The sequence below is a fragment of the Leptonychotes weddellii genome, chromosome 7, assembly GCF_054177405.1.
Source record: "Leptonychotes weddellii isolate Sample4059 chromosome 7, ASM5417740v2, whole genome shotgun sequence".
In the NCBI taxonomy this organism is placed as follows: Eukaryota; Metazoa; Chordata; class Mammalia; order Carnivora; family Phocidae; genus Leptonychotes; species Leptonychotes weddellii.
In genome coordinates this window covers 92,533,742-92,561,019 of record NC_138375.1, presented here as the reverse complement: position 1 = coordinate 92,561,019, position 27,278 = coordinate 92,533,742, and the positions used below count along the sequence as shown (strand labels likewise).

The window sequence follows — 27,278 nt, the reverse complement described above, 5'->3', positions numbered from 1 at the left end:
TTTATTACAAAAAGCTGAAAACACACCACCACCCTAGGTCTTACTCCTTTCAGCATCTGAGAAATCTTGTTGAATTCATTCCCTCTCTCCTGCACATTTTTTCCAGTACTTTAAATTCCTTTATAAACATAACAAGACTCCTCTCTTTCAGTAACAGTTTAGTTTGTCCCTACTGACTTTTTCAAATCTCCTTACTCTCACCGTCAAATGTTTCTGAGCACCTAAAAAACACTTATTGCTTCTGGCCCTCCAGAAATCACTCTTTCCTCACCTCTCCACTAATCATATTATTACATTATACCACCTGTGGAATGAGAACATAAACTTTAAAAGGGAGAGGGAGAATATGTTCATCTTCAGTATGGGAGATTCAGTCTGGATTTTACCTCAGTCTTCTTTTTACCCGTTTACCTTTTGGAGCTTTGTAAAATTGGCAGAATTAGGGTTCGTGTCATTGTCTAGTTAGATCCAATTGTCATAGTCATTCTAAGGCTGTGACAGTTGTGCATATGTTCTGAAAGGCAATTAATATAATAAGTGCCAGTTTACTCCATGGTCCGATTGATATTTATAAAATCCCATCCACATTTCTTCATTATAAAAACCCACAATGGTCCTCTGTCATATACCACATTGTGCACACCTCCCTGACTTCCTAGCTCCTCCATAGTGGGACCTTACCCTTTCTGGAGTTCAGTATGATTTCCTGTTAATCTAGTCACAGTTCTCCCCTCAGCGCTCCCTCGCCCGCCCCATCCTGTGATATTATTCATGCTGATTCTCATACCAGGAATGCTCCCCTCTCCTGAGTTTCTCCCAACCCTTTCCTTCTCCAGCCCCTTCCTTTCTCTCTGGTACTTCTCCACTTCAACCATACCTGGTCTGCTTCTGCCACCCTGATATCTTTTTTCTGTCATGTATATAGTTGGTCAAATGTCACCCCCTCCATCACTGTTTTCAGATAGCTTTGTATAAATATATCTTGTTTTCTCAAATAGACTAAGTTCTTTCAGGGCATGAACCATAGCTTAGCCTTCCCTGTGTTACGAGCACTTAAATCTTGATTATTTGTTTTAAAATGCAAATTACATCTCTTGAAGTTTTGGATTCTTAAAGGTTATTAAAAAGTATAAGATATAAAGTCATTCCATTAAAATTTTTTATATTAGAAATTATTTAAAAATAGTTAACAGAATAAATTCACTTAAATCTGACAAGTGACAGAATGAAGATGAGAATAATGTGTATGATTTACTGGCAGTTACTGTGTGCTAGGCCCTGTGCTAAGTGCTTAACATACATTATCTCAGGATACCCCAGGAGGTAGCTCTCATGATCCTCACTTTACACGTGAGGAATCAAATCTCACAAACAAGCATCTCCCCATAGCATACAAGTGGCAAAGCCCAGGTCTTTCCATCTGTAAAACCTTCAACCATGATATGGTTCTGCAAATAACAATTGAAGGGTCCACAGCATTAATTTAAAGCAGGTGGGCCTTCTTTTCTTGTAAATTGAGAACAGTGTCTGTCTCAGCTTCCCAATCTTGTGTTTTAATGTGTATTGTACCATTCCTTTAAGCAGCCTTCCTTCAAAGCTCTGGGTCTTAGAGCAAAACCTGTAGACTTTAATTGGCAGCTCACATGCTTCTTTGATGCTGCCCTTGCATCTCACCCCCCATTCTGCTGAGAATCTGGTCCCTTCCTAATGCCAAGAAGCAGTGTTTCCTTTTGGTGTTTGACTGTCTCCATAGTCAGTCAAATACAAGATAGGGAACAGATAGAGCGTAATCACCTTGATATGATTCTGTTACAGAGAGTGTTTGCTGCTATTTAGAGGGTAGTTTTTTTACCCCCTGTGCATTATGTAGTTCTGTGTCATGCTTTCTAACAACTGAGTAGGGAGACCAAGATAAATGAGCGGTAGAGTTGAACCAAATGAAAGAGACGTGAAGTATTCCTGAATTGTGTGGGTCAGCCATTGGGGCAAACCCACCTTCACTGCATATTTTCCTTTCACTTTTCCTGCTAGGTACCCTACCAATTGATGGTTTGGATGTCTTGGTTACTTTTTTTTTTTTTCCTAATGGGTCACCTATAGGTACAGTTCTTTGAGGTAAGCCTCTGGTACATGAGTTCTTAAACTTTAATGTGTGGATCACCCAGGTAGTCCAAATTGCATATTCTTGTGTTCCTACCCCCACAGATTGTATGTTAGAAAGTTTTGAGTGGGCCTCTGGCCTGTAGCATAGCTAGTTTGCTTCGTAGACCTTCTGTGACACTGTTCTTGAGGAGACTAGCCAGTGATGGGAGCTACATGGTCATGAGCCCCTCTCAATGCCCCTTTGCAATGTGCCAGGATCCAGCATCCCCTTCTTCTTGAGGTCAGATTCCTGATAGTCCCAATCAGCCTGAGTGATGCCCATTATACCATGCTTTCTTCCAGCAACCTATCTGAGAAACATGGAAGAGAAATTGACTCAGAACAAGCTCATCCTGAAGGAGGAGTTGAAAACCTTGCTTCATTTGAGCGATTCCCGGGACGATATGGAACTGGTTAAAAATGTCATTTACAGGTGAGGCATTTCCCTAGAATTCTGCCAGCTTTGGTTTCTTCTCACTCTGTTCTTTTCCCTGAACAATCTCATCCACTTAACAAGGTTTCAGCTGTCACCTGTGTATTGATGACTTTTAAATCTCTTGTCCACATGCCTGCACTGAGCTCCAGACATTTATATTCATTTATCAAACATTTACTGGATTCCTTCTATATGCCAGATACTGAGGATGGAAAACCAGAATTCATGCCTCAAGAAATCACCAGCCTGATGAACTCTTCTCCTATGTCCCCTAGGTCTTCACATTCAGATTGCTTCTTTTTGCTGTGTTTTCTGTTGCACTGACCACTCAGGACAGATACCAGGGAGCCTCTTTCCCCTAATCTCATTTGCTCTCCTCCCTGACAGGATAAGAAATCGCACTGCTTCCACTTCTCTGGTATCTCTCATCTCTAGCCTTCCTCTCTCTGCCCTCATTAACAGTGTCTTAGTTCAGGCCTCATCGTATCTCACTTGGATCACTTCAGTGGACTCCTGGCTCGGCTCCCTCCTCCTGGCGTATGCCTATTATGTTCCATTGTCTCTGATCCCTTGTCAGTTTCTCATGTCAGGGGAACTCACGGGTAATCATAGCCTGCTGTTGGGAAACCCAGCAAAGGTTTCGCTTACTCAGGAAGTGTATGACGTGAAATCAACAGGCTTCATTTCTGAAATTAAGTTCATGGCCTTTTTATTTTTTAATTAACATATAATGTATTATTTGTTTCATGAGTACAGGTCTGTGATTCATCAGTCTTACATAACACCCAGCGCTCACCACAACACATACCCTCCCCACTGTCCATCATCCAGCCACCCCATCTCCCCACCCCCCCTTTTTTTAACCATTCTTGAAAAATATATTTCTATACATGGACCTGCATTTATATTGTACATTTATAGAGAGAACTACAGGGTGTTCGTATATAGAATACTGGAAGGATATGTACCAAAAGTTAACTGTGGTTCTCTGGGAATTACACATTTTTTTTTCTCTAAATATGTACTTTTTTGATTTCTCAAACTTATCTACAGTGGGCATTATCAATTTTATAATGTGAAAAAATTTGTGTTATTTTTAAAAAGGAAAAAAACACAAAATTACACTAAATTCATTGAAAGTTGGAAAAACACCAAAAAAGTAGAAGAAATATGTCATAAATTCTGATATTTCATTTGTCTCAATGCATACCAGAACTTTTAATTTTTTTTTAATTTGACAGAGAGAGCACAAGCAGGCAGAGTAGCAGGCAGAAGGAGAAGGAGAGGGAGAAGCAGGCTCCCCGTTGAGCAGGGAGCCTGATGTGGGGCTCGATCCCAGGACCCTAGGATCATGACCTGAACCAAAGGCAGTCGTTTAACCAACTGAGCCACCCAAAGCCCCTAAGGTTAGCTGTTACACACCAGAACTTAATGGCTTAACAAGACAATTATTTATTACTTCTCTATTATTTATTACTGTCTATTCTCTATTATTACTGTGGGTCAGGAATTGAAGCCGGTTAGTGGGGCAGCTCTTTGTTTGTGTCAGCTAGTCACTTGCTCATCCATAGTCAGCTGCTGGCTAGGCTGAGCTGGAAGGTCCAAGAAGCTTCACTTACATTTCTGGTGCCTGAGTCCATGTGGCCCTTCTTTCCCCTTGGAATGTCTCACCATTCATGAGTCTAGCCCAGGCTGCACTAGCACCCAGCACAAGTAGAAGCTGCAGGCCTTGTAAAGCAGCCCAGAGCTGGCACAGCTTCACTTCTGTCACATTCTCTTGGTCAAGGCAATTCACCTGGCCAACCCACATGCAGGGGGAGAAGCAAGAGTTCCACCTCTGAATGGATCAACCACTGTTGATATTCTTATACATTTTCTCACTGATTTTTTGTGTGCAAAGGTTGTGTGGTTTTGGTGGAGTTTATTTACACATTTCTAACTGTTGTATATATAATGATAGTGTTTTCTAGTTAGTATTCTAGCATATATGTTTTTGCTTGTTAATGATATACTTAGGAGTTGGGGCGCCTGGGTGGCTCAGCCATTTAAGTGTCTGCCTTTGGCTTGAGTCATGATCCCAGGATCCTCGGATCTAGCCCCATGTCAGGCTCCCTGCTCAGTGGGGAGCCTGCTTCTCCCTCTCCTTCTGCCTGCTGCTCCCCCTGCCTGTGCTCTCTCTCTGTCAAATGAATAAATAAAATCTTTTAAAAATATGATATACTTAGGAATTATATTTTAATGGCTTTACAATATTCCATTGTATGTCAGGTTTTCTAATTAATTGTGCCACTATTGTTGAATGTCTGCATTATTTGATTTTTCATCAGTATAAATAATGCCATATGAGCAACTCTATGCATAAAATTTACTCTTTATGTTTTGGTGGTGATCAGAAGATAGGAATCTTTGAAAACTTCTCGATACAAAGTGTCAGATTATTTTCTAGGAGGGTTATGCTAATTTACAGTCACACAGTATTAGCATCCTAATTCTGTTTCTGTTTTCTGTTTCACAAAGTTGAATCATTGAGACCCTCTGGCCTGTTTTACTGTCAATCTATTTTTACTACCCAAAGCTAATTCGATGCTGGTAACTCCCGCTGAATTGCTGTCTCTTCCCTTTACTTGTGGAGAAAAAGTGGGAAGATGGGCAGGTCCATGGCCTAACCATCCTGTTCTCTCTCTTGCTGAGACAGGCACCCCACTGCTGGGGAAGAACAGTAATGAGCCAGAACGTAAGCTCTTTATTGAGTCAAAAATGAGGAGGAACTTAATCCCTCCATAATCTTGACCACCTGCTGTTATGTGGTTTATAGGGAGATTTTTAGATTCTCTGATTTGAACATTTCTTGTCAAGAAGAGGTAATATATTATCTCTGTGAATTTCTAGCGTTTTTATTAGTGTAAATATCCTCTAAATAGGGAAAACTTTTGTTTTTGCATTGTTTTTAATCTGGCACAAATTTTTCATAATGCTATTTTTGGGATATTTTGATTTTTAAAGTTTTTTTCCACAGCATACTTTACATTTCTTAAAAGCTAACATACATGGAAGGTTTTCTGTGTGCTAGGCATGTCATCTCATTTAATCCTCACAAAAACCCTTTGAGTTGGACTTTTATCTTCATTTATAGATGAAGAAATTGAGGCATAGAGTGGCTAATTAATTTGCTCATCATTATACAGTTAGTAAAAAAGCTGGGATTTGAACTGTCAATTTGGAATCAGAGTCTAAAAATCCTTAATCACTATGCTATGCTGCTTTTAATAACTTAATTCTTTTTTCCCTCCAGTATTATTGAGGTATAATTGACAACTAAAAGTCATGTGTATTTAAGGTATACAACTGAAGCTTTGACATAATTGAATTCATAACTTGTAATGAAGCAATGAATATATTTTGTTACTTCTATAATTCGATTATGAAATGCATCTTTAAAAGTACATGTTCTCAGGGCGCCTGGGTGGCTCAGTCAATTAAGCATCTGCCTTCGGCTCAGGTCACGATCCTTGGGTCCTGGAATGGAGCCCCTTGTTGGGCTCCCTGCTCAGCGGGGTGTCTGCTTCTCCCTCTCCCTCTGCCCGCCCCCCCCGCCTCCCCCTGCTTGTGCTCTCTCTCGCTTGTGCTCACTTGCTTGCTCTCTCAAATAAGTAAATAAAATTAAAAAATAAATAAATAAAAGTACATATCGTCCTTCTGTTTGACAGTATGTATGTTTAGATAAACTATCCATAATGTTACTCTGACTTTCTTCTGTGATTTCTGCAGGGTAAAAAGTATTCTGTCTTTAAAGTCAGCTTCTCCCCATGGTATGTGTGATTTATTCACATAATGAGTCTTACTAAAATCTGGTTTACATGTAATCATGAGGTACTTATTTTGTCACCAGATTGTCTTCTTGGTGTCTAAAACAGAAAGAGTTGGTTATTGAAAGTAAATTTATGCTAGCAATTTTCAGTTCTACAGTTCTCACTGGTGGCTGACTGCTTGTAGAAATCTCAAGCCACATCTAAGATGTCACTGTCTTTGAAATTAGCCTTTTCGTAAAACTAAACTTCAGAATCGTGTTTAATTTGTTCAATTGTTAATTGATGGTAGTTCACATATGCCTTTGCCTGAGCAGAGAAAAACAGAGATGGGTCTAAATTGTAAAGTACATCTGTAGGGGTTGTCTGCCATCCTATATGGAGAAGTCAGATTTGAGAGGGACAGAGCATAGCATCACTTCACTGCTTCCATTTGTTCCTCTGTAGATGAGGTCTACACAGAGACAGTGCTGTTGTCATGGGCTTGCTGATGCAAGGTCCCTGTTACTCGCTGACATATGCTAACCCTAAGTCCTAGCGGGTTGTTAATAAATTGAGAAGATGATTACAATGTACATTTTTCCATTCTTTTATTTCACATGATTATGTGGGCATCTGACACTTTTATTTAAATGCCTGGTATACTTCTGCACTCCAGAATTCCTCTGATTATCTTCATTTCTGTACTTTTCTCCCTCCAGACTGAGAGTACCTCATGCTTTATTGTGTCCCCAATGTTTAGCAGAGTATATGCCACAATCTTTCTGTCCTTTTCCCTGCATCCACTGTTTGGCTCATGGAATCATTTTGATTACCAGGTACCATGCAGAGAACAGAAATGTGACTTTCGGAGAGTATAAATTTGGACCACTTTTCATGAGGTTGTGCTATGAGTTGGATCTTGAGGAATCTGCAGTGGAACTCATCAAAGACCAGGTTATTGTCTCCTGATTGCTTTTGCTGTCAATGTGATTTCCTTGTGCTGAGCATGGGGTGTTTTTAGTGATGTTAACGAAGACATCTCTCTTCTGCACTTATTCCTGGGTTAGATTTTCAGAGCAAGGCTGCTGGGCTGAAGGAATCAGTGTTGACCTGCATTTTAAGGTGTCCTTGGAGTCCTTGCTATGAAAAGGCCTAGGTTTTTTAATACAGAGGTGTAGGACAGGTGCAGAAGAGCTGTATGTACAAATTGCTTTGGGTGTGACCTGGTACTGACCTCCTCTCTGAGAAGCTTTTAGTGGGCAATAGTTTAAGGCTGGCTACCATTTTAAGATTGCCTTTCCTAACCTCATGTGCTTCTCCTTTGTGGTTGTATTTTTTACTTCTGGTTGATGGCCACATTGTAAAGTGCTTTTCTGTTTTCAGAATACTTTCACATCTTCTGATTTTCTATTCCTAAAGCAAAGATAACAGTGATTATTTTTGTAATTATTTATTGACTATTTACTGTGTCCTCAGCACTGTGCTTAAGCACTGTATCTGTTTGATTTGTTTCCCACAGACCCTGCTGAGGTAGATACTATTAATCTATCTATTTTACAGTTGATGAAACTGGGTCTTAGAGACATAAACTTATGCATGGTCAGAAACATTTATTTTGGAGCCAGGGCTGGCCACCTGGGATACTTTTGTATTTTTTGGAACCCTCCTGTGTTGTCTTTCTGTCTAGTACTCTTCATCTCAAGTGTCCTGTGCATGGTGGAGCTGTTAACTCTTGGCTTGCTCCTCTTTTAAGGACACCCATGGTTTAGAAAAATGACTATAAAATATTAGTTACCGGAGAAAAGGTGGTTTCACAACAGTGTGGATTGGTTTGAACCTGTTTTTTTCCTAAAAGAAGAAATATACATATTTACATTTTAGTATATATGTATTAAAAATCTGTGAGAATCTAATGAAACCCCTACTGCTTGTCTTTAGGAGGTAGAAGTACAGGAAATTCTCACTTTTTACTCTATACCTTTTTGTACTGTTTGACTATTCAATAATCATATGTTGTAATTAAAGGAAAATGAAAACTTTACTACAGTGATAGCCATGAGTATAATGATAAAAAACAGAAAGAAAATGCAACTTTACTTTGTTTTTGTTTTCTTTAACTTAGACTCATGTCTGAAATACTCATATACAACCAAGTTTCCTGGAGTAGCAAAATAAACTGAATTTGAGTCCAGTGACCTAAAGCCTAATCCTGTTTCCACTCTTAATTTAGTGTGTCCCCTACCCAGAACCCTGTGGTGCTGCTGGTGCGGTAGGCACTAGCGGCGTGTGTCTCCGGAGCCCCTGGACCATGGCTAGTTCAAACCACATGTGCTATAAGGGTAAAATACGTGATGCATTTCAGATGCTTAGTATACAAAAGAAGAAATAAAATACTTTATTCGTTTTTTTATTGATTGCATGTTGAAATTATATTTTGAATTTAGTGGGTTAAGTAACATTATTAAAACTGATTGCATGTATTTTTACCTTTTTTAATGAAGCTACTTGAAAATATAGAACCACATAGATGGCGTACACTGTGGACAGGGCTGCTCTGGGGACTCCCCATCTCACTTAGAGTAGAATTCAGATCCCTGATCATGACTTAGATGCCCCTTATAGTATCTCATTGCCTGCCATCCCCCTTGCTCATTCCTCTCTGGGCCTTCTTATTCTTTTTAAGACATACCATACCCGTGTCCTCAGACTAGAGTGGTCTACATTCTCATTATTGAGGCTCTCCTTTACTTCATTGAGTTCTTTTCTCAGAAAGCCTTCTCTGACGACCTTCTATCATCTTCGCTGTCCCTTTTTCCTGCTTCATTGTTCTTCATAGCCCTTATTGATACTTGAAATTACGTTTTTACTTTTTTCACAGGTTTTACTCCCTTGTTCATTGTCTCCCATGCGAGAATTTGAGCTCTACTAGACTATAAGCCCCACTAGAGTTAGGGCAGGCTTATGTGTCTTGTTCATCATTTATTTTCAGCCCTTAGAACCGGGTCTGCATAGTAGGTTCTCAAAATAAGAACAAACTTGAGCAGGGCATTTAATGGCATATTTCAATAGCATGTGTTGTATTATCATGAGATTAAAAATGTTGAGAAAAAAATGTCAGGAACCACTTTTAGTGAATTATTTCAAAAAGTGAATTACTCTTTATTATTCATTTGCCAGAAGAGGATCATAGTTGTGTAAGACTCTCCTTGCTTAGTCTTCAAGCATGCTTATACCTGCCATTTCATATTAATATGCTGCCACCCACATTCCAGGACCACCCTTATCAGGGTGAATTGGCTTGTTTCTTTTCTCCTAGTCAGGCGAGCCATGTTTAATAAACACGTTCTTCAGTGTATTTTTGAAACTCAGAGAACTCTTGCCATACCTCTTGTCTCTTGTTTGGTGTGCCCATTGCCAAAGGCATGACAGCCAAAAGAGTGGGCAGCATTTGAATTTTTTTGAAAAATAAATCCTGGTGTATCAGAAATTTATTAGAGAATTCAGGGAACCAAATGGATAAAGTATACACAAAAATAAGTCCTGGATAGAGAAGATGGAGTATAAAAATAAGTATTCACTAAATAGTTACAGCTTTTAACCAAACTGGTATTGTTTTGTTTTTTTTCATTAGCATTTACGAGGTTTCTTCTCAGATTCCACATCATTCAATATTTTGATAGATATGTTATTTATCAAAGGCAAGTATTCAAGTAAGTACTGGAATTTATGTTTGCTGAAAAATTCTGTCTTTGCTGGTATAGGTATAGCAGTTAGGAAAAACAGTGGACCATGCAAAAATGATGCTTATATTCATGATGAGTGGCTGAATTATGGAGATTTCATTCTTTTAAGTCTGAAAAACAACTTTATTGCATCTCATGTCATGCCTTAAGCTAAACACCCAGATTTTACTTATGTTGAAAGTATAATTGGTTTTTAAATATTAGTTCTTGCTGTATGACTTAATTTTTTTTTTTAATTTAGTTAATTGCTAAATGACTTTGACAGATAGCTTTTATTGTGCTTCTGGAATACACTTTTCAGTAGATGGTACTGAACAGATTAGAACTCTGGGGATAAATAGCCAAGGACTCTGAACTCATTTGGATGCATTTAACACTGCCCACCCACTTGTCACTTTTGGTAGGTGCATTGGAAGTACTGATAGAGATGAAAAGCCAAGATGTGAAGTTCAACAAAGATACCTATGTCCTTGCTTTTGCGATTTGCTACAAACTGGTAAGAATGTCTTCCCTTAACTTTTAGAGCACTGTGGGTAGTGTTTGAGAGAGAATTTATTTTTTTTTTTCTCTACAAAGAAAAATTTAGTTCCTCTGAAGTCTTTTTTTTCCATCTGGTACAGATATTTCCATTTTAAATGTGTTCTTTTTTAGAAAACTCAAGTTAGCCACATCACACAGTTTTATCATGGGAAAAGCAATTTTATCATCTTTCACCCTTCTCTGGCAATTGTGTAGATAGGGAGAACAAGAAACGGTATGCTGGGTTCAAGCTCTGCTGTAGAGTCAGTCAGTCCTCTTATTATCTGGCTCAAGCTAGACTCCACTAGGCAAGTCTTCTCTGTAGTTCTCGCCCGTGGAAATCTGACCATCCTTCATTGGTGAACTCAGGGGCTACTTTATTATTATCTGTAAACTTTTCGGTGGTTCAAAGTTAGAAGTAATGTCTATTGCCCAACATTCTCTAATTGTGCTCTATTTGTATCACCTATGTGACACTTACCACTGCCTGACGTTATTCTAAGTAAATGGATGTTTCATCCTTCCCACTAGAGGTTAAGCTTGTGGCATTTTTGTATGCCAGCACCTAACAGCACGCTGGTATACAATTGATCTTTAGTAAATGTATGTGACATTAAAATGAACTCTTTGATGACAGAAAACATGACTTATAAGTCCATATGTCATTATTGTATCAGGATTGTTTTTTATACTTAGAAACTATTTCTCCCTCATTGATTGAATGAATCAGTGAATAAAGGATGACTGATGGAGCACAGTGACCAAAGTTCTATGCATTACTGTAGACATTCATGTCATTTAAACTTTGGAAACTTAACAAAACCTTATTATGGCAAAAATGAAGGAACACCAGGCAAGGTGGAAGAACATGGGCCATTAAAACACTTCCCTGAAAATTGTAACAATACCAATTTTCCAAAACAAGAGAGGCAGTAGGGTTATAGTGGAAAGAAAACCATCCTGGAAATTGAGAAACTTGAAGTCTAGTCTCAACTTTAGCATTAACTGGCTTTGAAGTGGTCACTTAATTTATTTGTAAAATGAAAGGGTTGAATTCAAGAGCCCCAAGCTTTTATTATAAAAGGCCAGATAGTAAATGCTTTAGGCTTTAGAGGTCATGTATGGTCTCTACCACATATGGTCTCTGTTGCACATTGTAATTTGTTTTTGTTTTTACAAACCTTTAAAAGTATGAAAACCATTTTTAGCCATAGGCTAGACTTGGCCCCTGAGGGTCTTAGTTGGCTCATCGCTAGATTATTAGGTAATCCTTTCTTTATTTTTTAAAGATTTTATTTATTTATTTGAGAGAGAGAGTGTGTGTGTGTGAGTGGGGGCTGGGGTGGGGAGGCAGAAGGGGAGGGAGAAGGACAAGCAGACTCTGCTCTGAGTGCAGAGTTGGACACAAGGCTTGATCTCACAACCCTGAGATCATGACCTGAGCTGAAACCAAAAGTCAGACACTTAACTGACTGCGCCACCCAGGCACCCCTATGTCATCCTTCCCAGTTGTACCATTTTCTTCTTCTGTGAAACAGAAGGCCAACCAAACACACAACACTTAAGTGTCAGCTTATTCAGCACTGTAATACTGAGCTTTCTGACCTTTTTAGAGATGCTTCCCTGAGTGTATAATAAAGTGGAGAGAATTTAATTATGCTATTTAGGAAGGCCAGATGACATTTCTCCCCTATGTTGTATCTAAAATAACTTGTTTTACTCAGTGGAGATGAGAGTTGAAAAATTGAAATAGTCAGCCATTACAAATTACAGATCAATTCTGGGAACTGCCTTTGCTCATCAAATTCAGTTTTTACTTTAGGTTTTGAGTTGTGAATTGTGTCATGACAGATAGACATAGATGCAAAGCTAATGCTGTTTTCATAAACCTAATCCACCTATAGCATGTACAAAGGAAGAAGATTCGGTTTTACCATTGCTGTCTGCTGGTTTGTGTGTTGTTCATGTTCGTGGATTTGTTTTTAAGGTTTCTATTTTCATGGGATTCTTTCATGGCTTACATTCATATAAGTGTTCACGTTTTCAAGTATTTTACTTACATGGATATTTTCAGATTGAAAATTCCCTCAGGGAAACTTTTTAGTGTTGCTAAGCTTTACACTATTATTTAATATAGTAACAAACTGAGATTTTCACCTTTACATTATGGTACTTATGTCTAGAAACCAGTCTGCCCAGATACAAAGAGACCTGTACACTTGGTGGTCAAAAAGCCCCAATTCAGAAAATTGACAAAGGGCTTTACAAATGAAGTTAATGTACATTGACATTTGAACTGCTAATGTGTAGATAATTAGGTCTGTTTGCAAGTAGTGTCTATATGGGGCTTAATCTCTTAAGTGGCTTGAGATAGGCTCTGGGAAATTCTTACAAAAGGAAATCTGAAATACTGAACACTATTAATCATTTTATTAAACTTCAAGGTGCATGACATTTATTTACTGAGCAATTCTGTCTCCTGCCAGAATAGCCCTGAATCTTTGAAAATCTGTACTACATTAAGAGAAGAAGCCCTGATCAAAGGAGAAGTCCTCTCCAGGAGAGCATCTTGTTTTGCGGTGGCATTAGCTCTGAATCAGGTAAGGCTTTGGGGTGCACATTAGTGAGTCAAGACTGGGAAGACTTGACTGCCTTCATTTGTTCTTGTTTTTATTTATTTTTCCCTTCTGACTGTATCCTAAAGAAAAAGCTCCCATAAAAAGACCAATGCCTTTGGTGCCATGGCAACCTACATCCGTATCTGTGCCTCCAAAGGATGTTTTGTTTGCAGTTGAGGACCTACCATGCATTGCTATTTAGAAGGGGCTGGCCAAGATTCTGGGGAGACTCAGTGAGGGAAGCTCTACTCTGAGAGAAATTTCTCAAGTAATTCAAGTGAAAATTTCAAATGATTGATTTACTATGTAATATTTTCAGAACAGTTTAACTTAATGCTCTCCATAGTGAAATTTACCTCAGATGAATGAGGAATCCTGGGTCAGCTCACTGTTTAAGTGGGGTCATCTTACATTTCTTAGTTCAACCCAAATACTCTTATTTGGAAGCGGTTTCAGTGATCTTTTAGCCGCCCCCCCGCCCCGTCTCTGGACAAATAAATGGTGGCAACTGAGGTCAGAGAGAGAAGAGAGGACCTCCCTGCTGTCACAAGTAGTAAAGGACAGTTAAAGCTGGAACCCTGGAATACCCCTCTTCTTGAAGAGCCCTTCCCAAGAGGTCCTATTCCAAGGCTTAAGAAAATGTGAAGTATGTTAAACATTTCATATGTGGTAGAAGAAGATATTAGGGCAGCAAAAGTAACCAAGCCAGTTTATTTATCCGGCTGGTAAAGTATGGCTAGAGAACCCTTGTTTATCATTAATTAGAAATGAAAATATCAGGGAGATCTATTTGCATCTCCTGCTAGGGAAGTCATTGAAAGACAAAGACTGAAAAGGATACACAGTTGCTAGTTTTCTGCTGCTTTAACTTTCTAAGCTTGCCTGTCTGGCCAGGGGGATTCGTTTGTCCGAATTTGTCATGAGCTGAAGGAGATGAATTAAAGTCCCTTTTTAAGAATGTTTGTTTCTTTTTGTAGCTCCTGTAGTTTTTTCCTGTATGTGTGTTTAAGTTATGCCATTTGGTGCATAGATATGTACAGTTATGATATAACACTAATGCATTTATCATTGGGAATCTGTCACTGTAGCATTACAAAGTGCCTCTCTTGATCTTGTTTCATGCTTCCACTCTAAATTTCACCTTGCCTAATGTTAATATCTCTTTATGCCTCTTTGGTTTAATTGGGTTTGTATTTGCCTCCTATACACCTTTTCCTATCCTTTTATTTGCATTCTTTCTGAATTGGTTTGTTTTTGTGTATCTTGTACACTACATAGATTTGAACTTTGTTTCATGATACACTGCTAGTCTTTCTTTTAACTTAACCCATCTAGATAGACATGTTTAATTTTAGGTTTCAGTTATGCTTTGTTTTTATAACTTTTAAAATTACTTCTAGCATGTAGTGGTTTTCTTTGTTTTGGTTTGTGTTTTTGCTTTAGTGGTTACTTTAAAACCATAACTTGATTTAATATGCTTAGTCCTCTGATTACCTTAACTGTACCTTGTTAATTCCCTAATGTAAGTAATGCTGAAATTAGTATATTTCCTCTTTTTTCCCCTCATTTTCCTTCTTCTCCACCACCCAATTCTGGTTGATACACTACCTTTCATAGTACTCATTTTTCTCTTAAGTGTGCTTGATTTGTCAGCTTTAAATGCTATTTTTCTGACCCCATGTAATAAAGACAAGGCAATAGGTGTGCTTTCTCTTACATTCTTTCTCCGTTTGTCTTCATTATCTGAGAATATAACACTTGTGCTCCGTTCTGTAATCATATTCCCCACATTTGTTTTGGTCCTATATGTATTTAAATATATATTCTTACATATATTTAAATATATTTATGTATTTAAAAATATTCATTTACTATTGGTTTTCCAGTCATCTCTTTGTTGATTGAAATGTGTCTTCTAGTAAAGTATCTTCCTTCTTCAGAGGAAGAGTATTCCCCAAGTTCTTGGTATTTAAAATTATTTGCCTGGTTTTTTGGCTTGAACTACATTTTGACCAGATATAAAATTTTGAAGTGACACTTGTTTTTCTTGAGGTTTTTCTATGCATTGCTCTTCTGTCTTATAGTATAGAATATTGCTGTGGAGAAATCTGAAGCCTGTCTGATTTTTTTATTTTCCTGCTTCTGAGTTACTTGATCTTGTTTGTTTTTCTCATTATTGTCCTCTGTATCCGTGGAAATATTTCTCTGTTGGGGTTTCTTCATCTGCCGGTTCTTTTCTGGTTTTATTTCTTTCTGATTTTTATATCCCTTTTCTCACTCTTTTGTTCCTCCTAGTGTCTTTATATAGATCATGTGCTGGCACATTTTTGAGTACTCGTCATTGAAAGCAAGTTTCTTAGACCAACTGCTTACAGAAGATTCATGTCAGAGAGAGATCAGAGCCATGTTGCCATGCTCCAGACTAGAAGGAATTTTTTTTATGTATGCATTTTGTCTGCATAGGCTTTATTCCTCGCTGGCTAATGGGAATAGGCGCGCAGGCGGTTTTCAATGAAAAATCTCATTCTCTGACACTGCCGTAACAACGGTCTGTTTCCTGCAAATATAGCTTATCTGTTTAAATTTTTGATTGGCCTCACCTTTGCCACAAGAAGGGTCTAGAGGATTTCTCATAGTCCTAAATTCCATTACCATCACTGTACACGGAATTCAGGTTTTGTACCTCAGGGGTGCCCTTAACATTTGAGAACTACTTGGTGGGCTCTTGCTAAGATAGGCAGCAGTGGTCTCTGCACACTGCTTTGTCCAGATCTTACCCCTGTGCTCCGTCTCCTATGTTGTTGCCAGTGCTTCCATCTCTTCTGTGGCTTGGACCTTCTTCTAATGATGTCAGAGATGGAGTTTGCATTTCTGCTTCTCAATCTTTTTTTTTTTAAGTCTTCCAGTGGAATAAGGACAAATGCCAAATTTATGCCTCCATCTTAAAAACTGGAACACAGGCAGGTTATTAAAACATTGAGTAATCTTCAGCTTTGGAATGCATAGATCACCGAATGAAAGGCACAGCATTGGGAATATAGTCGACGGCATTGTAATAGCACTGTATGGTGACAGATGGCAGCTACGCTTGTGGCGAGCACAGCACAATGTATAGCATTGTTGAGTCACTGTGTTGTGCACCTGAAACTACTATAACATTGTGCGTCAACTCTACTTTAATAAAAATAAAATATTTTGGAAGCTATTTTTAAAATTCAGTAATATGCAACTGTAGGAAACATTCTTTAGAAAGTTCATTTTTGATTACCAAAAAAACTTTTTCTTTTTGGACTTCAAAACCCCGGGGGCACCATGAACAGGAATATCATACTATACTTAAATGATCTTTATGTGGGACGCCTGGGTGCCTCAGTTGGTTAAAAGTCTGCCTTCAGCTCAGATCATGATCCCGGGGTCCTGGGATCAAGTCCCGCATTGGGCTCCCTGCTCAGCGGGGGTCCTCCTTCTCCCTCTGCTGCTCCCCCTGCTTATGCTCTCTGTCAAATAAATAAATCCTTAAAAAAAAAAATCTTTATGATAGCAGAGGAATGTTCATATGATTTGGAGTATAACTTGTTTTTCTTTCTTCTAGAACCAGGTGGCGAAAGCTATATCCATTTTTTCCCAAATCATGAAGCAAGAAAACATAGTCTGCACTAATTTAAATGTAAGTGACTTCTTTATTGTTTAAAATAAGGCTTGAAAGGTGGTAAAATGATGTCTAGATTTTTTTTATATAGGTATGATGAATTTTGATCTCCCAAGATCTTGAATCAATTCAGTGATTTATTGAGCTCTGTGTTGCCGTACAGGCCCTGTAACAGGAGTCAATACAGACATTTATAAATAGGTAGAAAATGTAGATATGCTCAGATATAGGATGTAGCTAAATGCTGCAGGCATAACACATGACCACAGAAGGCTGTAGATACAGAGAGGAAGGAGGTGGTCTCTATTTTCTCTTGACTAAGACTTGAGAAAAATCTTTGTGCTAATTGCATCCGATTCATGGTACCTAACATAGGGAGTTAGTATACCTATGGTGCATAAAATAGTGCTTGACATGGTAAGCACTCAGTGTATGTTAGCTGTTTTCATTCTATGTTGCCAGCCTGCCATGGCCCATCTGCCCCAGTAAGCGGTGAGTCATCCACACCTTCCTGGAGCAATGAAAAAGACTGGGAGACTCTGTGGTCATTAGAGACATCATGTGCCCCACTCAGCTGGCCCCTACTGAGGCCCTGCTTATGGTGACTATACTTGTGTTATGGGGTGTTGAAAAGAAAGCCCCTAACTTTCAAGAACTTAGTCTCCTGAAACATTAAGGGGTCAAGAAGAGGAAAACATTGTCAAAAGAAGAGAAATGTGTTAACACCAATATGGTATGAACTAGGATAAGGGCTCACAGCCACTGCAGTGTTGCAGCATGGGGAGTGAAGGGCTGGCCAGTGTGAACAGACTGAGCATATCTCAGGGAGGAGAGAACTGCTGAGCAGTGTCAGAGGGAGGACAGGGCCATGGGATTGGAGGGCTGAGGGTGAAAGGGCATTCTGTGTTGGGAGATTAGTTTTGCTGAGGGTTCCATTTAAAAGAATGTAAACTTTTAATCGTAACCACTTCTTACTAACCTTGAGCTCATCCTTAGGCAACTTACTTAAACTCTATGGTCCCCATTCTCCTTTTATCTGAAACAGCAGTAGTAATAAATATATTACTGTCTTTTCATTATGAAAATTGAAAGACTAATGCATTTAAAGTAGTTAACACAGTACCTGGCATGTAATCAGTGTTCAGTGAATGCTTGGTAATACCAGTTTTATTTGTTTGAAATGAAGTGTGTTAAATAAAGAGGTATATTTATATTCAACAAATTCTAGAACCTAGTGAGTAGGAATTGGGCATAACTCCAAGGTTCCATGGTTGTCATTTCTTCCATAGTGATTATCCTCAAATGTCACCCCCAGACCAGTGCCCAGATGACTTTCAAGAGAAGGACTAGATGAGCCTTTATGGTAAACTTCGGAGATTAAGGTTGCCAAGACGTCTGAGATAAGAATACCTTTTCAAAGTCCGTTCATGTGAGGGAAAGATGAGCCTAGGGAACCAGAAAGATAGGCACAGTGATAATAGAGACCCTGGAAAAAGGATGGTTTTGGAAGGGAAGAGACTAAATACTAGGAAAGTATCCAAAAAGAGATCTTGCAGTTTTTAAAGGACATGAGCCTAGAGGGGGGATGAATGTCAGAGCTGTCAGTTAAGAGCTCATCTATATAAAACCAGCAGTGGATCTGATGGGAACTGACAAATGCCACAAAAAAAGGAAGAGAAGCCAGGAGTGAGTTTAATAAGACATCAGTGGTGAGGCAGAGGAATTATCAGAAAAAGGGAAGAAATAGCACCAGTGTATAGAAACCCCGTCAGAGCCTGCTGCAGACAGCCCCTATCCCAAGACTGCATGCCTATGCAGAAACTGCAGGTCAGAGCAGATGGGTCAGCCTGAAAAGCTCACAGGCATAAGCAGATCTGGGAGGTCGAGGTGGCAAAGGTCCAGAGTCCAGAAGTTCCGGTCGTTTGAGCCAACAATATCAGTAAGCCAAACACGTTAGGAAGCCTGGTCTTCCAGCAGGTGCCATATGAGTTGTACCTTCTTCTCTGCTTCCTACTGGATTTGGACAGCTCTGGGTACCCAAGTATATCATTCCTTCTGAGAGAGAGAGTGGCCTGCAGATGAACTCACTTCATGATTGGGACTGAAGTAGAATTGCTAGCATTTCAGGTGGTTCATCGCATTATGCAGGAAAGAGGTACACGAGAGTGTGGGGAGAGGAGTGTTCTATGGATCATTGGTAGCTTTTCTTCGAGTTGAAGTGAGGTTGGAGGGATCAATAAGGATTGGTGGTGAGAAATTGAAGAGATACAGATCAGCAGAGTTTTAATTCAGCTAGCTACTTCATACTCATTGGCTCATTTTATATGATACTGTAGAAACAATATCTGGCCATATCATACATGTGGAAAATGGAGATTCAAAGAGTAAATAAATCACCTAAGTCCTTGAAGCTAATTATGTAGCAGAGTCAGAGTTTTAACACAAATATGTTTGACTACAAAGTCAAGGCGTTTCCCCACCACTCAAGACCTAGAGAGACAAGGGTTGTGTCTTTTTTTTATCCAGGATTGGGATTAGCTGCTCCTTCTGAGTGATGAAAAGGACATAGGATTGGATGTCAAAAAGCCAAGTTGCTGGTAGTATACGGTACTTCATGTCCTTGAGTTTAGATACTTCATTTTTTGCAATCCTTGGCTATCTGTTGCAGTGGTTATGAGAATCTAGTAATAATTTTTTTTTTCATATGAGAAAGTGCTTTGTTGGAAATAAAGCATAGGCTGCTGAGAATGAAGCTATCAATTCATAGTAAGAGGAGAAGTCCAGAGCATGGTGGGAATATGCTCATGAGCCAGAGCAGCAGGAGTAGCTCCTGTTCTCTGAGAGCTAGAAAGGAAAGGTAGCCGATTAAACTTGGTGGAATGCGCATGTTTTGGGCAAGCACTCTGTAAGGAACCTTGAACTGATCTTGAATATGAATCGTCCCCTCCATGAATTGGGTCACAGAAATATATGTTGTTCAGAAACTTAAAGACCATTTTATTGTTTAAAAATGCTCACTCAGGAACTTTTTCCAAATGTCCAATCTAAGTTTGTCATATTTCAGTGTAAACCTGGTTTGGCTTCCTTAGGGATATTGAAAAAGAGATGGTTGCCGTTCTCAGGTTTAATAATCTTTCAGATTCAGATCTCTGTTATTAGAGCAGGTTTTTAAAAACTGATTTAATGGGCCCTAGCTTCTCTAAGGCTGAGTCATCTACTTAGAATCCTTAAGGGCAATTTGTTAATTATTAAGAAATGGAAACCTCACAAATAGGCTGAGTAGAAAGTCTGTTCAGTCAGTAGTAGCAGAAATAAATGAAGTTTTTTTTCTGATCTACTTTAAAAATTAATGTCTTATACTAAAATTTTTTCCTGCTGCCATTTAGAATTTGAACTCACCTAATTTTCCCCCCTCAACTTAATTTTCTTTTCATCAAAATTGCTCCTGCTGCCAATATGACCCAGAGGGCCTGATTTTCCATTTTCCCAGCTAATACTTGCTACACACTGAATTGATTTAGCAGATGATCTCATTGAGGCACATGCATGTTGGCTCTGCTCTCTGAATTTAAACCCATCAATCTCAAAAGAACTATAGTCCCTTCTTTAGCAGTGTTGATCAATATCAAAGGATTAATTTCCACTTCTAAATATGTTTGAAAGTAGCCAAGACCAACATGGGGTAGCTTTCCACTGATGCTATTTGAATTCTAATCATGTCTCCAGAAATAAAGCATGTCTCCAAATGGACACCCATTTTGGAATTGAATTACCTTGCAGGGGAATTGGCAGTTGGTTAGTTTTGCTGCTTTTATCATTATTTGTTAACACAGATAAATGTTTTAATGCCCCTTTCTCCAGTCACTAAGGTCACCCTAAAGTTAGAGCCCACGCTAGGAAGTCTCCTAGGCTGCATGGGGGTAGGCAAGGAGACAGAACTCATTTCTCATAAATCTCTTTGTGACAGCATCTCGCCTGTATGTGGAAGTTAAGAATTGCATTTTAGTTGAGAGTAATGTAGACCTGAGAAAAATAAGAATCTATACAAATGAGCAGCTTTGTTCTTCTTCCATGTAGAAAACCAAAGATGGTCAGTTTGGGTCTGGTGTGACATTTTATGGTAACATCAGGAACCCAGCCTCTTTCTGTATTTTCACAACACCATCCTGAGCATATGATTTCCATCCATTACACCTTTTCCAGCAAGAAGTAAGAAGAATGGAGGACAAAGAAATTAGGCCCCTTTGTGGATGCTTTCCCAAATGTCTCACCCAGCCACTCGTACTTACATGTTACTGGCAAGAACATAATCCTGTGACCATACCTAGTAGAAAGAAACCTGAGAAATATAGTCTTTGAGTTTTGTACATGACAGCATCAGTTGAAGTTAGGGAGTTCCGTTAGTCAAAAAAAAAGGGGGGAGCGATGGATATTATTTAGAAAACTAGCAGTCTCTACTGCACTATGATATTCTACTTCAAATATAGCAAACTTGAAAAGAAAAAGACGAAATGCAAATTACTGCATGGTCAGGGCTTCTCTTCTTTTGGTCAAAGGCATCCAATGATTTGTGAACATTTCTTGAGGTTTCAGAAAATCAGAGGGGCAGGAAGTGTCCTTCTGTAGTTGTTTGAATAGTTTTTCTTACCTAAATTCCCCCTATTCCTTGCTAATTTTCCTAGCCTTTTGTTTGAAATCTGTAAGATTAAAGCAGTGTGCTGTACTTTGATCTAGTTTTCCTTAACCATAACCTAAGGTTTCAGCCTGAGATAAGCTCTCCTAGCTTTACATTTTTTCTTGGCTTTTCATCAGTAACTGCCTCATCTATATTGCCCTTCATCAGTATATTTCGAGGTATTGAACTCGACTCTTGAAATCCCTTCTGAATCAGAGATAGTTGCTGGAGGCAGGGAGAGAAATTGGGAAAACTTAAGAAGAGATGTTGAAATCTTCCAGGAGCACATCATTAATAGTTTGTAGCATGGAGCTCCAGGAGGTTTATCTGTGTAAATTGCTAGGGGACCTCAGCTCTCCTTCTCATTCATTATTGTAGAGGGTCTACTAGGTGCCAGGCACTAGAGACATAACATGTAACAAGGTCGACTTCTCCTTGCCCTCAATAGGACAGCTGCCAACCCAGTCAGTTGTTTTTTATTAACAAGAGTTTGAAGTACTATTGGGAGTCAGAGATTTTACCCTACTTTTAAGCTAATGAGTTAACCTTCCATAGTTCCGTGGATACTAGTAGAGTTCACAAGGCACCGAGAGGAAAAGGACAGTTTATTAATTAGAGCAGTAGTAGTAGCCACAACATTAGCATTTTGCATCAGTTTCTTGAACCCAATTCCCACAGGATAACACAAGGTCTGTATTCCTCTTATACATACAGGAGGTTATAGTTTAAGAGAGGAATCTTGAATCTGGAGAACTCAAATCTCTCAAAATGGGCAGTAAACATGCCTATCCTTTTCTCTGCTTGTGGCACTGTGTATGTCTTTCCAGGGTGTTGGTTATACGGATATCCTTGAAAAAATAGTCTGGACTAAAGGCAATCAGTGCTTCTGCTTGAATGTGAGAAACCTGTGGAGTGTTGCTTCCTAATGAAAGGTGTGCTCATGATTTTGCCTTTGCTTTAGAACACTGAACTTACATCGGGTCCTTTGGATTTAGTCTTCTTGGAATCATTTCATTCTGTTCTTTGGGACCAAAGATAACCCCTCATCCTGATCAACTGCTCAACAAACTTAAATTGTTATAAAATGGACTATAGAGGGCGCCTGGGTGGCTCAGTTGGTTAAGCGACTGCCTTCGGCTCAGGTCATGATCCTGGAGTCCCGGGATCGAGTCCCGCGTCGGGCTCCCTGCTCGGCAGGGAGCCTGCTTCTGCCTCTGACCCTCCCCCCTCTCATGTGCTCTCTCTCTTATTCTCTCTGTCTCAAATAAATAAATAAAATCTTTAAAAAAAAAAAAAAGGACTATAGAAAGAACTTAGCTGGTTTGCTATAAAAAAAGAAATAGCTCTTCCAGAAACACTACTTTTCCAAAGGATCAAGAGCCTTTAAAATGTTTACCTCCTTTGACTTAGTAATTTCACTTCTGGGAAAATCAAGTCTTAGAAATTAACAAGTTTTTTTTTTTAATGTATGCATATTTATCAATATATTGAAGAGTGGTATTGCTTAAATTAATGAATCGCCGTATGTATATGATGGATTGCTATGCATTCATTATTAAAAATGAGTTATTCTATAATTTCTTAATGAGAAAATATTCATTGTGTAAGAATTGTATAATAAAAAAAGTAAATTATAATTTCGTGTATTACCTTCCAAATATATTAAACAGTGGATAACATTAGTTGGGGAATTCTGGCTTATTCTTATTTTCTTTAACCTTTTCTGTATTTTTCAAATTGTACTAGTGAATACTGGTAACGAGGGGGGGAAATGAGTGTGGTTTTTTTTTAAAGATTTTATTCATTTATTTGAGAGAGTGTGAGAGAGAGAAAGCACCAGAAGTGGGGAGGGTCAGAGGGAGAAGGAGACTCCCTGCTGAGCAAGAAGCAGACTTGCTCAGACTCAATCCTGGGACTCCAAGATCATGACCTGAGCCAAAGGCAGATGCTTAACAGACTGAGCCACCCAGGCGCCCAGGAAATGTGTTTTTTTTTTTTCTTGTGTTAATTGTGTCTGTCTGATGGAAGGTAGTTTAGTGGTACCAAAGTACAGTACCCAGTTTTGAAAGTTCCTTTATGGCTGCAGTGTAAATAGGAGTACCTCATTAAGCCTTGAACCAGCTTCCACTTTATACCTGCAGCAACTGATTTGCCTACAATTTCCAAACCTAAATAAATAAACAAAGGTAAAGGTATCTTTTGCCCCAGGGTCAATCTTACAAGACTGTGTGATTGTCCTCTCCTCTGAATCTAGAAGGAATAGGGAGGAAGAAACTGATAGTAATGTTTGAGTACCTCCTGTGTGCTGGCATTTTATTCGACGTTCACAGTAACTCAGATGTGAGATGTAAACCTGTTTTCCTCATTTTACAAATACAGAAGTTGGAAGAGATTAAATACATGGCCAGAGTCATAGAGCTGGTAATGGCCCATGCCAGGATTCAAGCCCAAACATGCCAAACTCCACAATCCCTTTTTTCTGCATTTCTACTTTTATGCAAGTTTTGAAGTTGAGGTGTTCTGATTAGCTATTGGAAAATAAGTTTTGGCTGATAGACATATATTCGAAGCATTTTTGAACTTGTGCAAGAGAATGAATTAGGAAATAACATGTAAGCAGGTAGATGCCTATAAATGTAGGCTTGTGTAGCAGGGTACATATCTCATTGTTGAGCACTGGCTCAGTCTTGTTTCTGCTTGTTTGTTCTTTGTATTCAGATTTTGATTCATATCCAGGCAAATATGTTGAAAACCCTGATAGAGATACTAAAGGATGCTGCGGAGGGAAATTTATCAAAATTTGTGAGAAGACAAGAGTTCTCAGAAGAAGTGGTGAGTATGTGATTGCTGCAGAAATCATTTAAAGGTGAAAGGGCTCTCATTAAAATGTGCACTTACTGTCTTCATTCTCCAGGCTGCCACCTTAAAGAGTGTCAAATATGACAACCTCTCTCTTCTTCCTGTTATAAGACTTCTGTGTTTGGGTGCAACAATTTTTTTCTTGCAACAGAAAATGCCCTCTGAAATTCTAGAAAAACTTTGTCCTTTTACATTATTCTCACCATTCCGCTCCCCCCCCCACACACACTGATTTCCTGGGTCCCGGCTCCCCTTTTCTCTTTCCTTTCTCCTCAAGCTTCCAGTGCCTTCTCCCCACCCCACCCCCCACCCCTGCTTCCTGTTTCATGGAGGAAATGGAAGCAATCAACAGAGAACTGCTGCCTCACGGACAACCTCTTCCTGTCCCTGTGTGCTCAGCTTCCCTGCTGAGGCTGTGGTGACTACACACACCTCTCTAGAGCAGGTTCCCCCATTGAGCCCCAGAGCCCATCCCTCTGACCCATTGCAGGGCATCAGTTCAAAAGATGTCTTACTCTCTTTTGAGCATCATTAACATCCCCTTCCCTGTGGATCATTCTTATCAGCAAACAATCAGCTACAGTATCTCTCATCCTAAGAAAAAAGTCTTGGGCGCCTGGGTGGCTCAGTCATTTAAGCATCTGCCTTCAGCTCAGATCATGATCCCAGGGTCCTGAGATCGAGCCCTGCATTGGGCTCCCCACTCCTCGGGGAGCCTGCTTCTCCCTCTGCCTCTGCCCCTCCCCCTGCTCGCGCTCCCTCACGTGCTCTCGCGCTCTCTCTCTCAAATAAAAGTCATTTAAAAAAAAGTCTCTCCTACTTAAACAAATGAAAAAGACATGCTGTGTATTGAGATAGGAAGACTCAACCCCATAAAATCAGTTCTTCCCAAATGATTATGATAATATAACCTAATAAAAGTGTCATTAGGTTTTTTTCTCTGGTTAAGGTTTACTAGAAAGAACAAACTAGCAAGAATAACTGGGAAGAGGTACTAGACCTGCCAGATATTAAACCATATTAAAGCTTCTATAATTAGAACTGTGGTTTTAGATACTGAATAGACCAGCTAATGCAAAACTATAAAACAAAATTAAATAAAAATGATAAGCAATTTCCAAACATTGAAAGCAAAGGGAAGTGACTGAACCCATATCTCACATTGATGGCTTAAGCACACAAAGAGGACAGGATGCCTGGGTGGCTCAATCGGTTAAGCATCCGCCTTCAGCTCAGGTCATGATCCCAGGGTCCTGGGATCGAGTCCTGCATCCGGCTCCTCGCTCAGCAGGGAGCCTGCTTCTCCCTCTCCCTCTGCTGCTCCCCCTGCTTGTGTGCTCGCTCACTCTGTCTCTCTGACAAATAAATAAAATCTTTAAAAAAAAAAAACACACAAAGAGGAGTTACTGTAAGTCATTTGAGATTCAATAATTTGTACATCTAGAGCTAAAGGGAAAAAAAACTATAAGGAAATCATAAATTACTGGCAGTGATCAGTTTGTTAGTAATGATTGGTATTGTCATTTTGACTTATGAAGGGGCCTGTTGATTGGTTCTTCCTCCCTCCCTTGCCTTTTGATAGTACAGGTCCCCCTGGCATCTGAGATGGCACAGTTGGCGGTGGAGCACCGCGGGCTCCTTTCTCCCCCTCTGCCACACTGTTGCTCTCCCAGCCCCTTCCCGTTTTCACACTTCCACCCAAAGGCTTCTTCCTGCTGGTAGAGGGAGCTTGTCAGGAAACTAACGGGATACGATTAATTTAAAGCTTCTTTCTATTCAAATTCTTAGCTTTCTGTAGGTTGTGATCCACCCAAACCCTTTCGGAGTGTGTTTAAAAATATAGGGGAACTGGAAATGCAAACAGGTTTTAAAGTGCACGGTTGTGTGCATCCATTACTGACACAACTTCAGTTTTCTCAATAGCACTGATGTCAATCACTCTACTTAGACCTGCTCCATCAATATGTTGTCCAATTATATGACTAAAGCATCCAAACAAACTCCACATTGAAAAATACCGATTTTTATTTGATTTTCCCCCCCAAAGTCTGTAAGACTGATTTACTTAAAAAGCTCCGCCTGTAGTTGCGTGTATTCCCTGGCTGTTGTGAGGCCGTGCGGGGAACTGCTATTGAGAAAGAAATGACTCCTCTGACTCCAGCAGCCTTTGAGCCGGCTCTAAGGATGCTTGTGAGGGTGCGTGTGGAGACCCTTACACTGTAAAACTTGCACCTTACAAATGCGCTGTTGAGTGTTGATACCAACAGTTATTAAGGACGACTCGTGTGTGGAGAGAAGGCGCTGTTACACCACCAGAGGAGTGTTGAACAGAATTATTGATTTTCTTAATTACTATGACTAAAACCACTCCAAACGTCAGCTGTTGCTTCATTGATTTCTTTTTTGAAACTAAACTAACAATGGAATACAATCTCTTTTCTGCTTAAACTGTAGAATGATCCTAATGACACCATTTGATATTTGTGTGGTGATAGGAGAGAATATGCACTTAGAGCAAGGTTGTCTCCAGCTTGGTATATTCGCTTGGCTGCTTTTGGAAACCATGTGCTTCACCTTAAGTCACTTCACCTTCAGCATGAGGTGGGGACTAAAGAAGCTATTCTTTTTTTTTTTTTTTTTGATTTTTTTTTTAATTTATATTTTTATTCTTATGTTAATCCCCATACATTACATCATTAGTTCTAGATGAAGTGTTCCATGATTCATTGTTTGTGCATAACACCCAGTGCTCCATGCAGAATGTGCCCTCCTCAATACCCACCACCAGGCTAACCCATCCTCCCACCCCCATCCCCTCTAGAACCCTCAGTTTGTTTTTCAGAGTCCAT

The 27,278-nt window shown here is 39.4% G+C and overlaps 1 protein-coding gene across 3 annotated transcripts in view; it reads left to right on the top strand.

The window, feature by feature from the left end:
• Positions 1–27,278, top strand: part of PTCD2 (pentatricopeptide repeat domain 2) — a 36,685-nt gene that overhangs the window by 2,659 nt on the left and 6,748 nt on the right. For all 3 annotated transcript variants that reach the window (XM_081826775.1, XM_081826773.1, XM_081826774.1), the window contains exons 3-9: positions 2,446–2,575; positions 7,203–7,320; positions 9,998–10,076; positions 10,514–10,605; positions 13,115–13,228; positions 16,839–16,913; positions 24,289–24,402. In XM_081826775.1, the coding sequence (XP_081682901.1) occupies positions 2,463–2,575; positions 7,203–7,320; positions 9,998–10,076; positions 10,514–10,605; positions 13,115–13,228; positions 16,839–16,913; positions 24,289–24,402 (705 nt within the window). In that variant the 5' untranslated portion in view covers positions 2,446–2,462. The remainder of the gene's footprint in view (positions 1–2,445; positions 2,576–7,202; positions 7,321–9,997; positions 10,077–10,513; positions 10,606–13,114; positions 13,229–16,838; positions 16,914–24,288; positions 24,403–27,278) is intronic.